The sequence below is a fragment of the Rhinopithecus roxellana genome, chromosome 8 (genome assembly GCF_007565055.1).
Source record: "Rhinopithecus roxellana isolate Shanxi Qingling chromosome 8, ASM756505v1, whole genome shotgun sequence".
Lineage (NCBI taxonomy): Eukaryota > Metazoa > Chordata > Mammalia > Primates > Cercopithecidae > Rhinopithecus > Rhinopithecus roxellana.
Window position 1 is genome coordinate 91,836,506 of NC_044556.1, and position 12,824 is coordinate 91,849,329.

The 12,824-nt window shown below is 50.1% G+C and overlaps 1 protein-coding gene across 4 annotated transcripts in view; it reads left to right on the forward strand.

Moving 5' to 3' along the window:
• Positions 1-12,824, forward strand: part of OBSCN (obscurin, cytoskeletal calmodulin and titin-interacting RhoGEF) — a 178,282-nt gene that overhangs the window by 119,161 nt on the left and 46,297 nt on the right. For all 4 annotated transcript variants that reach the window (XM_030935730.1, XM_030935731.1, XM_030935732.1 and 1 more), the window contains 8 exons: positions 165-440; positions 1,018-1,305; positions 1,446-1,727; positions 2,438-2,811; positions 5,148-6,024; positions 7,427-7,705; positions 12,127-12,205; positions 12,460-12,584. In XM_030935730.1, coding sequence (XP_030791590.1) covers positions 165-440; positions 1,018-1,305; positions 1,446-1,727; positions 2,438-2,811; positions 5,148-6,024; positions 7,427-7,705; positions 12,127-12,205; positions 12,460-12,584 — 2,580 coding nt within the window. The remainder of the gene's footprint in view (positions 1-164; positions 441-1,017; positions 1,306-1,445; positions 1,728-2,437; positions 2,812-5,147; positions 6,025-7,426; positions 7,706-12,126; positions 12,206-12,459; positions 12,585-12,824) is intronic.

Consider the following 12,824-nt stretch of genomic DNA (forward strand, 5'->3'; position numbering starts at 1 on the left):
AGAGGCTGGGCTGACTTTGGGAGAAGGATTTGCTGGGGCCGCAAGTGGGGAGCTTCGGTCTCCCAGACCCCTCCCACCCACGCAGGTGGGATGAAGCGAGGGTCTGAAGTCCAGGCCCTGCTCCGGCCCTTGCCCTCACACCCCTTCCTCGGGCACACCCACAGGCTGGCGCCTGGAGATCCTGGAGCCGCTGAAAAATGCGGCGGTCCGGGCCGGCGCGCAGGCCCTCTTCACCTGCACGCTCAGCGAGGTGGTGCCCGTCGGAGAGGCGTCTTGGTACATCAATGGTGCGGCGGTGCAGCCGCATGACGCCGACTGGACTGTCACCGCCGACGGCAGTCACCACACCCTACTGCTGCGCAGCGCCCAGCTCCTCCACGCCGGGGAGGTCACCTTCGCTTGCCGCGACGCCGTGTCTTCTGCGCGACTCACCGTCCTGGGTGGGTGGTGGGCGGACTCCCTTCTCCCTCCCCTGCAGGTCGGGTCTGGGGCCCGCCCGGCTTCCAGAGCTTGCGGGTCCGTAGGTGACCATCCCGGGCTGGATTCTGCAGTATCTGCCCACTGCAGAGCCTGGGGTTGACTGCCTGCAGATGTGGGCCTGACCGTGGGAGTCTGGGAGGCTGCCCTTGGCCAGGCATAACGATGCATGAGTCTACCACCTTGTGGGTTCATAAGGCCAAAGTCCCCTCATTCTGCTCCACCTCCCCCTCAGCTCCCTCAACTCCTAATGCAGATCTGAGCCCAGCTCTGGGGAGACAGGAGGTGCAGAGACCGCCAGGGGCTCTCCACACTGGGTGGGCTCTGGGCACATATAGTCTCCATGTGACACGCAAGTGCACCACCACGGGGCCTGGACAGCATCCCTCCCTGAGATGGGCTAGGCCACTGGGTACAGCAGCACGCTGCCTTCGGGTGCAGCCACACCACCTGCAGCCAGTAGCAGAGCCCAGTGGCTTCCAGAGGGGCTGTTAGTGCCCACAGGGAGCCACCCCCCTGACTGGTTCCCCTTTTCCCCAGGCCTCCCTGACCCCCCAGAGGATGCTGAAGTGGTGGCTCGCAGCAGCCACACTGTGACACTGTCTTGGGCAGCTCCCATGAGTGATGGAGGCGGTGGTCTCTGTGGCTACCGCGTGGAAGTGAAGGAGGGGGCCACGGGCCAGTGGCAGCTGTGCCATGAGCTGGTGCCTGGACCCGAGTGTGTGGTGGATGGCCTGGCCCCCGGGGAGACCTACCGCTTCCGTGTGGCAGCTGTGGGCCCAGTGGGTGCTGGGGAACCGGTTCACCTGCCCCAGACTGTGCGGCTTGGTGAGTTGCTTCACTGGGGCCTGGGGAGTTCACAGCCCCCACAAGCTGGAGGAGGGAGGGTTCCCCAGGGGTGGGGCCTGCACCCTGGGTGCATCTTTGCTGATGGAGCCTGTCTTCTGTCCATGAATGTTGTTCCCCAGCAGAGCCACCGAAGCCTGTGCCTCCCCAGCCCTCTGCCCCTGAGAGCCGGCAGGTGGCAGCTGGTGAGGATGTCTGTCTGGAGCTTGAGGTGGCAGCTGAGGCTGGCGAGGTCATCTGGCACAAGGGCACGGAGAGCATCCAGCCCAGTGGGCGGTTCGAGGTGGTCTCCCAGGGTCGGCGACAGATGCTGGTGATCAGGGGCTTCACGGCAGAAGACCAGGGCGAGTACCACTGTGGCCCAGCCCAGGGCTCCGCCTGCCCCACGGCTGCCACCTTCCAGGGTGTGTCATCCCTGTCCTTCCAGGTTCCAGGGTGGGGGGCTTTGGTGTGGGGGTGCAGCTTGGCCTTCCTCTCACAGGCTCTCTTAGGGAAGGGCTGAGGGTCCTTTTGAGGATCCCATCACATAGGAGAGACTGAGGCTGCATAGGGAGATGTGGTAAACCCCATGTTGCAGAGTCTTGATGGCCTAGGCCAGCCTGCCTGTCCCTGAGCAGGTCCTGGGTGGTACAGCCCTTGGTTCTCCTATTCTGGTCCCTTTAAGCTTCTGGGCCCCTGCACACAGACATCCCCTGTACTCTGAACCCCCTGAAAACCCCAGTGCTCCGAGCCCTCCCACACTCTGAGGCCTGTCCCCTGAACTCTGAGCCTGATCCTCCCTGCATGGCAGCCAGCACCCCCATGAGTCTAGGCACTCTATCCCAGAAGCAGGACCAGAAAGGCTCAAATCAGCCCAATTTGCTTTTGCAGAGTCCTTTCCTGTTCCGGTCATCACATACCCTGTGCAGGGAGGTAGACTGTGGCCTCACTCAAAGTCGGGGAGCCAAGGCTCAGGGGCTCTGAGACTTGCAAAGATTGTGCCATCTGAAGTAGCTAGTGCCAGGTGGGGGTAGAGGCCTAGCAAGGCCACAGCCCAGCTACATACTGATAAGCAACTGAGGTCTGGGCTGACGGCTCTGAACTAGCCCACTGACCAGTCTTTTCCCTTCCTCAGTGGCACTGAGCCCAGCCTCTGTGGATGAGGCCCCTCCTCAGCCCAGCCTGCCCCTCGAGGCAGCCCAGGAGGGCGACCTGCACCAACTGTGGGAGGCCCTGGCTCGAAAACGTCGCATGAGCCGTGAGCCCACGCTAGACTCCATTAGCGAGCTGCCTGAGGAGGATGGCCGCTCACAGCACCTGCCACAGGAGGCAGAGGAGGTGGCACCTGATCTCTCCGAAGGCTACTCCACGGCTGATGAGCTGGCACGCACTGGAGAGGCTGACCTCTCACACACCAGCTCTGATGATGAGTCCCGGGCAGGCACCCCTTCCCTGGTCACCTACCTCAAGAAGGCTGGGAGGCAAGGCACTTCACCACTGGCCAGCAAGGTGAGCCCCCCAACTTGGCCTGCAAGGAGAGGTCTGAGACCTTCACCATCCATCCATCCATCCATCCATCCATCCATCCATCCACCCACTATTCATCCATTCGCCATTCATCCACCCATCTATGCATCTACTCATCTATCCATCTTCCATTCATCACTCATGTGCCATTCATCCATCTTTCCTTCCTTCCTTCCATGCATCCATTCATCCATCTTTCCTTCCTTCCTTCCATGCATCCATTCATCCATCTTTCCTTCCTTCCTTCCATGTATCCATCCATGCATCTTTCTATCCATCCATTCATCCATACACCATTCATCTATCTCCATCCATGCATCCATCCACCATTCATCCACCCATCCATGCATCCATCCATCCACCATTCATCCATCCATGCATGCATTTTTCTATCCATCATTCATCCAACCATCCACCATTCATCTATCCATCCATCCATCCATGCATCCATCTACCGTTCATTCAGCCATCCATGCATCAATCCATCCACCATTCCTCTATCCATCCACCATTCATCTATCCATCCATTCATGCACCCATCCACCATTCATCCACCCATCCATGCATCCATCCATCCACCATTCATCCATCCATCCATACATGCATACATCCACCATTCATCCATTCATTCATGCATACATTCATCCATACACCATTCATCCACCCATCTATGCATCCATCCACCATTCATCCATTCATTCATGCATCCATCCATCTAAACCACTCATCCACCCATCTGTGCATCCATCGATCCATCCATCCTTCCTTCCATCCACCCATCCACCATTCATCCATCTATGCATCTATCCATCCATGCATCCACCCATCCTTTCATTCATCCAGCTGCCATCCATCTATTCAATCCAACTCCCATCCATCTATTCAGGCATCCGTTTTTCCGTCCTTCCATCCTTCTACCTAATCCATCCATTCATACATCTGTCTTTCCTTACTTTCATCTGTTTATGGATCATCCATCTACCATCCATCCATCTATTCATCCCTCCATACACGATCCATCCATCAATGCATGCATTTATTCTCTTCTGTCTGTCCACCATCCATCCTTCAATCCATGCGTCTGTCTATTCTTCCTTCTATCCATCCATCCATGTATCCATTCTTCCTTTCATTCATTCATCCATTCATGCATTCATTCTTTCTTTCATCTACCCATCTATTTATGTGTCCATCTTTCTTTCCTTTCATCTATTCCTTCATCTGCCATCTATTCATATGTTCATCTTTCTTTCCTTTGTTCCATCTATTCATCCACCATCTATCCATCCATGCACACATTCTTCCTTCCATCTAGTCATGCATTCACCCATCTGCCATCTATATACTCATCCGTCTATCATCTGTTCACCATCTTACCATCTGTCCATTCATCATCTTTCCATAATCCTTCCATCTATGCATGTATCCATTCATCCATCTACCATCCTTCCATTTGTCCACCCATGTATACTTCCATCCTTCCTTCTTTTCATCTATTCACCCATTCTCCTATCTGATATGCACCCATCTACCCACTATCCATTCATGTATCTACTCACCATCCTGTTATTCATCCATCCATCTACCATCCACCCACCATCCTTCCATTCCATTCCATTCCATTCCATTCATCCATCCATCTACTATCCATCTGCCACTCCTGCACCTGTTCACCTGTTCATTCATTTGTCTGTCAGCCTGTTTACCCACCTATACAACCATACAACTCCATCCATCTGCTGTTTATCATCCATGCACCTACTGTTTCACCCATCCATCCACCATTTGTCCATAATCTATTCCTGTACTTGTTCACCTGTTTGTCTGTTTGTCTGTCAGCCTGTTTACCCACTCATCTACCCATACTACCATCTGTGTAACCATTCACTCATCCACCAGCTACCCACCCACCCATCCATCTATCCATCCATCCATACACCTGTTCTCCCATTCAACCATCCATTAATCAATGTATCTCTCCATCCACCCTGCATCCATCCATTCATATACACATCTGACCATTAAAACTTTTGCCTGAAGAGTTGGAACTGGTCTCTTCATGGTGTTCTTCACAACCCTGTTCATCGTGGTCTGAGTGATTGTGTAAAGTGATTTCCAGGAAGTGGGCTTGCTTTATGGAAGGTGCTGTCAGACATCTAGGTCAAATTGAAGCTAGTGTTGGTCCAATCGGTAGGAGGAAAAAGGGCATACTGGAGCAAGACCTGGAGCTGCCCCTGCCATGCATTCCACACCAGTCATGCCCTGTTCCTGGCCTCAAATTCCCTATCTCACCATGACGACAGGCTCTGTGCCCACAGGTTGGGGCCCCAGCAGCCCCCTCTGTGAAGCCACAGCAGCAGCAGGAGCCGCTGGCTGCTGTGCGCCCACCGCTGGGAGACCTGAGCACCAAAGACCTGGTGTCCATTGATCCCTCAATGGACAAGGCAGCTGTGAAGATCCAGGCTGCCTTTAAGGGCTACAAGGTCCGGAAGGAGATGAAGCAGCAGGAAGGGCCTATGTTCTCCCACGCATTTGGGGACACTGAGGCACAGGTAGGGGATGCCCTGCGGCTGGAGTGTGTCGTGGCCAGCAAGGCAGATGTGCGAGCCTGCTGGCTGAAGGATGGTGTGGAGCTGACCGACGGGCGGCACCATCACATCGACCAGCTTGGGGATGGCACCTGTTCTCTGCTGATCACTGGCCTGGACCATGCTGATGCTGGCCACTACACCTGTCAGGTGAGCAACAAGTTTGGCCAGGTGGCCCACAGTGCCTGCGTGGTGGTCAGTGGGACAGAGAGTGAGGCCGAGAGCTCCTCTGGGGGTGAGCTGGACGATGCCTTCCGCCGGGCTGCCCGGCGGCTGCACCGGCTCTTCCGCACCAAAAGCCCGGCTGAGGTTTCAGACGAGGAGCTCTTCCTGAGTGCAGATGAGGGCCCTGCAGAGCCAGAGGAGCCCGTGGACTGGCAGACATACCGTGAAGATGAGCATTTCATTTGCATCCGTTTTGAGGCACTCACTGAGGCCCGCCAGGCAGTAACTCGCTTCCAGGAGATGTTTGCCACACTGGGCATCGGGGTGGAGATCAACCTGGTGGAGGAGGGGCCTCGGAGGGTAGAGATGCGCATCAGCAAAGAGGCCCCCGCCCCTGTGGTGCCTCCAGAGCCATTGCCCAGCCTGCTGACTTCTGATGCTGGTGAGTCTGCACACAGCCTCGGTCTGGGGTCACGAACCAGGGTGCAGAGGCAGGGAGAGGCAGGGGAGAAGGATCCAGAGTCTGCTGCAAGCTTAAGGGGTTACCCGTGCCCACTATTGGGTTCTTTGTAGGTGCAGCCCACTGAGGTGTGAAAAGCCCTGACTTTGAAGTTAAATAGAGCTGAATTTGAGCTCCAACCCTGTCTCTTACTAACTATGTGCTTTGGGGGAAGCTGCTTAGCATCTTTGTACCTCATCTTTCACATCTGTGAAATGAGAATGGGAATGCAGTTCTACCTTGGTATACACAGAGGATGGATTTTAGAACCCTTATGTGTACCCAAATCCACACATACTCAAGTCCCCAAATCAGCCCTGCAGAACCTATATATATGAAAAGTCAGCCCTCCCTATACAGGGTTTTGCATCCCACAGATGCTGTATTTTTTAATCCACTTTGGTTGAAAAATATCCACACATAAGTGGACCCATGCAGTTCAAATGCATGTTGTTCAAAGGTCATTTGTATTCACTCTCTAGAATTTTTTAAAAATGAGACTCTGAGGCTGGGCGCGGTGGCTCAAGCCTGTAATCCCAGCACTTTGGGAGGCCGAGATGGGTGGATCACGAGGTCAGGAGATCGAGGCCATCCTGGCTAACACGGTGAAACCCCGTCTCAACTAAAAAATACAAAAAACTAGCCGGGTGAGGTGGTGGGCGCCTGTAGTCCCAGCTACTCGGGAGGCTGAGGCAGGAGAATGGAGTGAACCTGGGAGGCGGAGCTTGCAGTGAGCTGAGATCTGGCCACTGCACTCCAGCCTGGGCGACAGAGCCAGATTCCGTCTCAAAAAAAAAAAAAAAAATGAGACTCTGAAACCTGTATAAAATGCTGCACTCCTCATGGTCCAGTCTGCTACCGTTTCCCATTCCAGCATCTAGGAGTAATTAAAAAGCCATTTACTTATTTACTTGTATCTCTCTAGGAATGTTAAAGAGGGTATGATGAATGACCCACAGTGTTATTTCTTGAAACTTCTCTCCAATTTTGAGCCTCTGTCTTGCTTCAAATCCCTCACCTGCTCCTCCTGGACTTACAGGCCACACAGTCTTTATCTTTGCTTTACCTCCCTTTTCCTCCCTGTTTCCAGCCCTTTATCGCTTTTGCCTCAGAGCAGCCTGCGAACCAAGCTGGCAAACAGAATTCTTAGAGAACAAGAAAGAGAGAGAACCTTAGCAGGCAAAGATACCCTTCTGTTAAGCTGTCAGGGTCTATGAACGCTCCCATATGAATGATTGCTCTGTACATCATATTTGTCAAACCATTCATCTGGTGGCAACTTGCATGTATGTGGCAGCCAGACGTGATCATTGTTCCCTGGGGCTAAATCACCCATCTATCCCAGCCCCAGTGTTCCTGACCGAGTTGCAGAACCAGGAAGTACAGGATGGGTATCCTGTGAGCTTTGACTGCGTGGTGAGAGGTCAGCCCATGCCCAGTGTGCGCTGGTTCAAGGATGGGAAGTTGTTGGAGGAGGATGACCACTACATGATTAATGAAGACCAACAGGGTGGCCATCAGCTCATCATCACAGCCGTGGTGCCAGCAGACATGGGTGTCTACCGCTGCCTGGCTGAGAACAGCATGGGTGTCTCCTCCACCAAGGCTGAGCTCCGTGTGGACTGTGAGTACTGCGTCTGGTTTGGTGTCTCCAGGGTGGGTGGTGTAGGGGCTCCTGAGTTGGTCTTGAGGATGATTCAGAGAGCATTCGTCTCAGGCCAGGCAGGATTTGGGGCCTTAGAGTCTTGTGGCTGATGGAAAGCTCTCTGGGAGCTAAGGCCAAGACAGGCCCCCAGTCTGGAGCCCCTTGGGGTAAGGGGTTGAGGGATCTCATCTCTGTGAGAGGCATCCTGGCTGGAACAGAAGCCCAGGAAGGTTTGGAAGTGGACCTCATGGAGTAAGGTGAGGGGGTCAAGAAGGGTGAGTCCAGCCTACCCCAACCACTCCCTTGAGGTCCCTTTTGAAGGCTGTCAGATGGCTTGATCAGGAAGCCTCTCAGGAGAAGTTCAGGGGCATGGTGAGTGGTTCATGGCACTGTGACTGGAGGGCAGTGGTATAATCATAGCTCACTGTAACCTCAAACTCCTGGCCTCAACAAAGGTTTTAAATTTTAATAAAATACAATTTATCTACTTGTTCTTTGGTTGCTTGTGCTTTAGTTGTCATTTCTAAGAAATTATTGCCTAATCCAAGGTTATAAAGAGTTAAACACCTGTGCCTGTAGTAACTCATGTATTTAGGTCTTTGGTCCATTTTGAGGTTTTTTTGTTTTGTTTTTTTGTTTGTTTTTTTTTGTATATGATACGAAGTAAGGGCCCAAGTTTGTTCTTTTAATGTGGATACCCAGTTGTCTCAGCACCATTTGTTGAAAAGACTATTTCCCCATTGAATTGTCTTGGAATTCTTGTCAAAATTTGATTTTCTCTAAATGTGTGGGTTTATTTATGGACTCTAAATTCTGTTTCATTCATCTAAATGTCTTTCATTATGCTAACACTACACTATCCTGATTACAGTAGCTCTGTAGTGGGTTTTGAAATTGGGAGGGTAAGTCCTCCAACTTCCTTCTTTTTCAAGATTGTTTTGCCTATTCTGGGTGCCTTGCATTTTCATATGAATTTTAGGATCAGCTTATCTCTTTCTTCACAAAAATTCTCTAAGTATTTTTAAAGATTTTTTAAAAAATAACTGGTTATGAGTAATTTGATTACGATGTTCTTTGGTGTACTTTTCTTCATGTTTGTTGAGGTTGGACTTTGTTGACTCTCTTAGAACTGTGGGTTTAGAGTTTTCATTAAGTTTGGAATTTCTGTGACCATTATTGCTTCAAATATTCTTTTCTTCAATTACATATACATTAAGACATATTATTATTATTGCTTCAAATATTCTTTTCTTCATTTACCTGTATATTAAGTCACATGGAGTGTGTACAGTTCACTAATGCTCTTTTCACTTTTAAAAATTCCTGTATCTTTCATTTTGCATAGTTTTTATTCATGCCTTTACGTCCACTGTCTTTTCTTCTGTAATATCCATTCTATGAATCTCATTCATTTTATTATTTGTCTCTATAAGTTCTACTTGAGTTTTTTAAAATATATTCTACATCTCTACTTAACCTTTTGAATGCAGAGAATACAATTTTAATATCTGTTTTCATGTCTCCTCTACCAGTTCTAACATCTGCATCAGTTCTGGGTTGGGTTCAGTTGATTATTTTCTACTTTATGGGTCATCTTTTCCTGTCTCTTGGTATGTCTGGTGATCTTTGATTGAGTGCCTGACATTGTAAACTTTACCCTGTTAGGATATTTTGTATTTCTGCCGATCTTCTTGAGCTTTGTTCTGGGATACAGTGAAGATACTTGGATGCAATTTTATTCTTTGGGGCCTAGCTTTTATGATTTCTTTGGTGGCTCCAGAGCAGTGCTCAGTCTAGGGCTAATTATTTCCCACTGCTGAGGCAAGAACTTTCCTGAGTACTCTACTCAATGCCCTTTGAGTTAGGAATTTTTCTAGTCTGACTGGTAGAACCAGGAGCTATTCCTGGTACTGTTTCCCCTAATCCTTTCAAGTGGGTCTTTCCTCACATGCAAATGCTAATCAGTATTCTGCTGAGTCCTTGAGGCAGGTCCTTTCTCTGTACTGCTTTCTTTTCTCCAGTACTTTGTCTGTAAACTCTAGCTGCCTTAGTCTCCCAGGACTCTGAGCTCCATCTTCTCATCTCAAGGAGTCTGCTGGGCCCTACCTCAGTTTCCCTTCCCTGAGTCTACAAATTCAAGGCAGGAAACTGGAGCAATCATAGGGCTCATCTTTGTTTCCCATGTTTAAGAAATCGCTGTCCTGGCCTGGTACACTTTGGCTCATGACTGTAATCCCAGCATTTTGGAAGGCTTAGGCAGGAGGATCACTTGAGCCTAGAAGTTCATGACTAGCCTGGGCAACACAGTGAGACCCTGTCTCTACAAAAAAAAATACAAAAAAAATTAGCCAGGCGTGGTGCTGTACATCTATAGTCCCAGCTACTTGGGAAGCTAAGGCAAGAGGATCGCTTGAGCCTGGGAGGTTGAGGCTGCAGTGAGCTGTGATTACACCACTGTACTCCAGCCTGGGTGACAGAGTGAGGCTGTGTCTCAAAAAAAAAAAAAAAAAAAAAAAAAAAAGAAAAGAAAAGAAAAGTAGAGACATAGAATATATTTTATTTATTTATTTTTTTATCTCTCAAGATTTATTTTTCAGTTCTTTACTTTTTCCATTAAGTTATTGGGGTACAGGTGGTATTTGGTTACATGAGTAAGTTCTTTAGTGGTGATTGGCGAGATTTTGATGCACCCATCACCTGAGCAGTATACACTGCACCTTGTTTGTAGTCTTTCATCCCTCGCCCCCACTCCCACACTTCCCCTCAAGTCCCCAAAGTCCATTGTATCATTCTTATGCCTTTGCATCCTCATAGCTTGGCTCCCACATATCAGTGAGAACATATGATGTTTGGTTTTCCATTGCTGAGTTACCTCACTTAGAATGATAGTCTCCAATCTCATCCAAGTCACTGCAAATGCTGTTAATCCATTCCTTTTTATGGTTGTGTAGTATTCCATCCTATATATATATACCACAGTTACTTTATCCACTCGGTTGGTTCCATGATTTTGCAGTTGTGAATTGTGCTGCTATAAACATGCGTATGCAAGTGTCTTTTTGAAATAATGACTTATTTTCCTCTGGGTAGATACCCAGTAGTGGGATTGCTGGAAGAAATGGTAGTTCTACCTTTAGTCCTTTAAGGAATCTCCACACTGTTCCATAGTGGCTGTACTAGTTTACATTCCCACCAGTAGTGTAGAAGTGTTTCCTGACCACTGCAACCACACCAACATCTACTGTTTTTTAAATTTTTAAATTATTTTAAATAATTTTAAAAATTTTAAATTAAATTTTTAAATTTCCATCCTTGTAGAAGTTAGGTGGTATCACATTGTGGTTTTGATTTGCATTTCCCTGATGATTAGTAATGTTGAGACAGAATATATTTTTAAAACCCAAGTAGAACTTCCAGAGATAAAAAATCCAATGGATAGGATTAATAGCAGGTAGAGAAGAAAATTATAAATTTATTACAGAAGAGGGCGGGCGTGGTGGCTCACGCCTGTAATCCCAGCACTTTGGGAGGCCGAGGCGGGCGGATCATGAGGTCAAGAGATCGAGAGCATCCTGACTAACACGGTGAAACCCCGTCTCTACTAAATATACAAAAAATTAGCTGGCGTGGTGGCAGGCGCCTGTAGTCCCAGCTACTCAGGAGGCTGAGGTAATGGCGTGAACCCAGGAGGTGGAGCTTGCAGTGAGCTGAGATCGTGCCTCTGCATTCCAGCCTGGGTGACAGAGCAAGACTCCGTCTCAAAAATATACATATATATATATTACAGAAGAAAAAAATACATCATTCAAGGACATGATAGAAAGAGGATGAGGGAGGTCTCTGGGGTCCCTTCCATAAGGGCAGTAATCCCATTCATGGAAGTTCCACCCTCATCACCTAATCACCTCCCAAGGGCCCATCTCTTCATCCATAGGGGGTTAATATTTCAGCATATGGTCTTTGGGGGGCATCTCAACATTTAGTCCATAAAAGAGGGTAAGTCCAACCTCAGTCACTCCATCTTGACTAGAAACACAAGTCCTAGCTGTTTGAGGCCTGTATCTTTTCATCCCATTATTCCCTAGTAGGATGGAACTGGAAGGTTCTACCACTATCACTGTTTCTTCTGAGGCCTCTGGATCATTCGTTATTAGTTTGTCGTATCAAAGAGGCTTGTAGTTAGTTATAGGCCTTGAAGTATGGGGCTGGTAATAGCTAGGGGTGGAGAGACTACAATGTCACTATTCCCCCTATGACTTCCTAGCTCCCAAGTCTAAGTGGCTTCCAGGCAAGGCTCTGTAGTCAGGACCTCTGAGGGCCGAGGCCATCCTGGTGCAGGAGCTCGTGCTGGGGCAGACGGGATGGCAGGCCTTGCTCCAGTTCCCTTCTTCCTTCCCCAGTGACAAGCACAGACTATGACACTGCAGCGGATGCCACGGAGACCTCATCCTACTTCAGTGCCCAAGGCTACTTGTCCAGGTAGGAGCTGCCAGAGGTGAGCTGTGCCCCACGGACTGACGTTGCAGGGCCTCTTGAGGAGTGATGCTGCTGGGTGAGGGCAGGGCTTGGTCTGACAGCGTCCAATCCTGGAGCCTTCCTCCAAGCCCTGGCAGTCTCTGTCAGCAAACAGGGGCTTCCAACGTCATCCATGCCCAAGCCCCTCAGCACCCCTCCCGCCCTGCTCCCCTCACTGCCCTACTTTATGGCTGATCCCTTTTCTGTTCTCCTGTCAGCCGGGAGCAGGAGGGAACAGAGTCCACCACTGATGAGGGCCAGCTGCCCCAGGTGGTGGAGGAACTGAGAGACCTCCAGGTGGCCCCTGGCACACACCTGGCCAAGTTCCAGCTCAAGGTGAAAGGTGAGAGGGAGAGGGAGTGGGGACACGGTCATGGCAGGATGGAGGCCAAGGAGCCGTGCCCCATCAGCTACAATTGAAAGGAGACCCCAGCAACAGGGTCAGGCAGTCACTCTCCCTGCTGCCTGGGTACTGGAGGCCGACACTCCATCACTGGTGGTGTGGGGGTCTTTGAGGGACCCTCTCTCCAGGCCTTCATCTGTCTCCCATCTGGAGGACACAGTGCCCGTGGGTGGTAGCCCA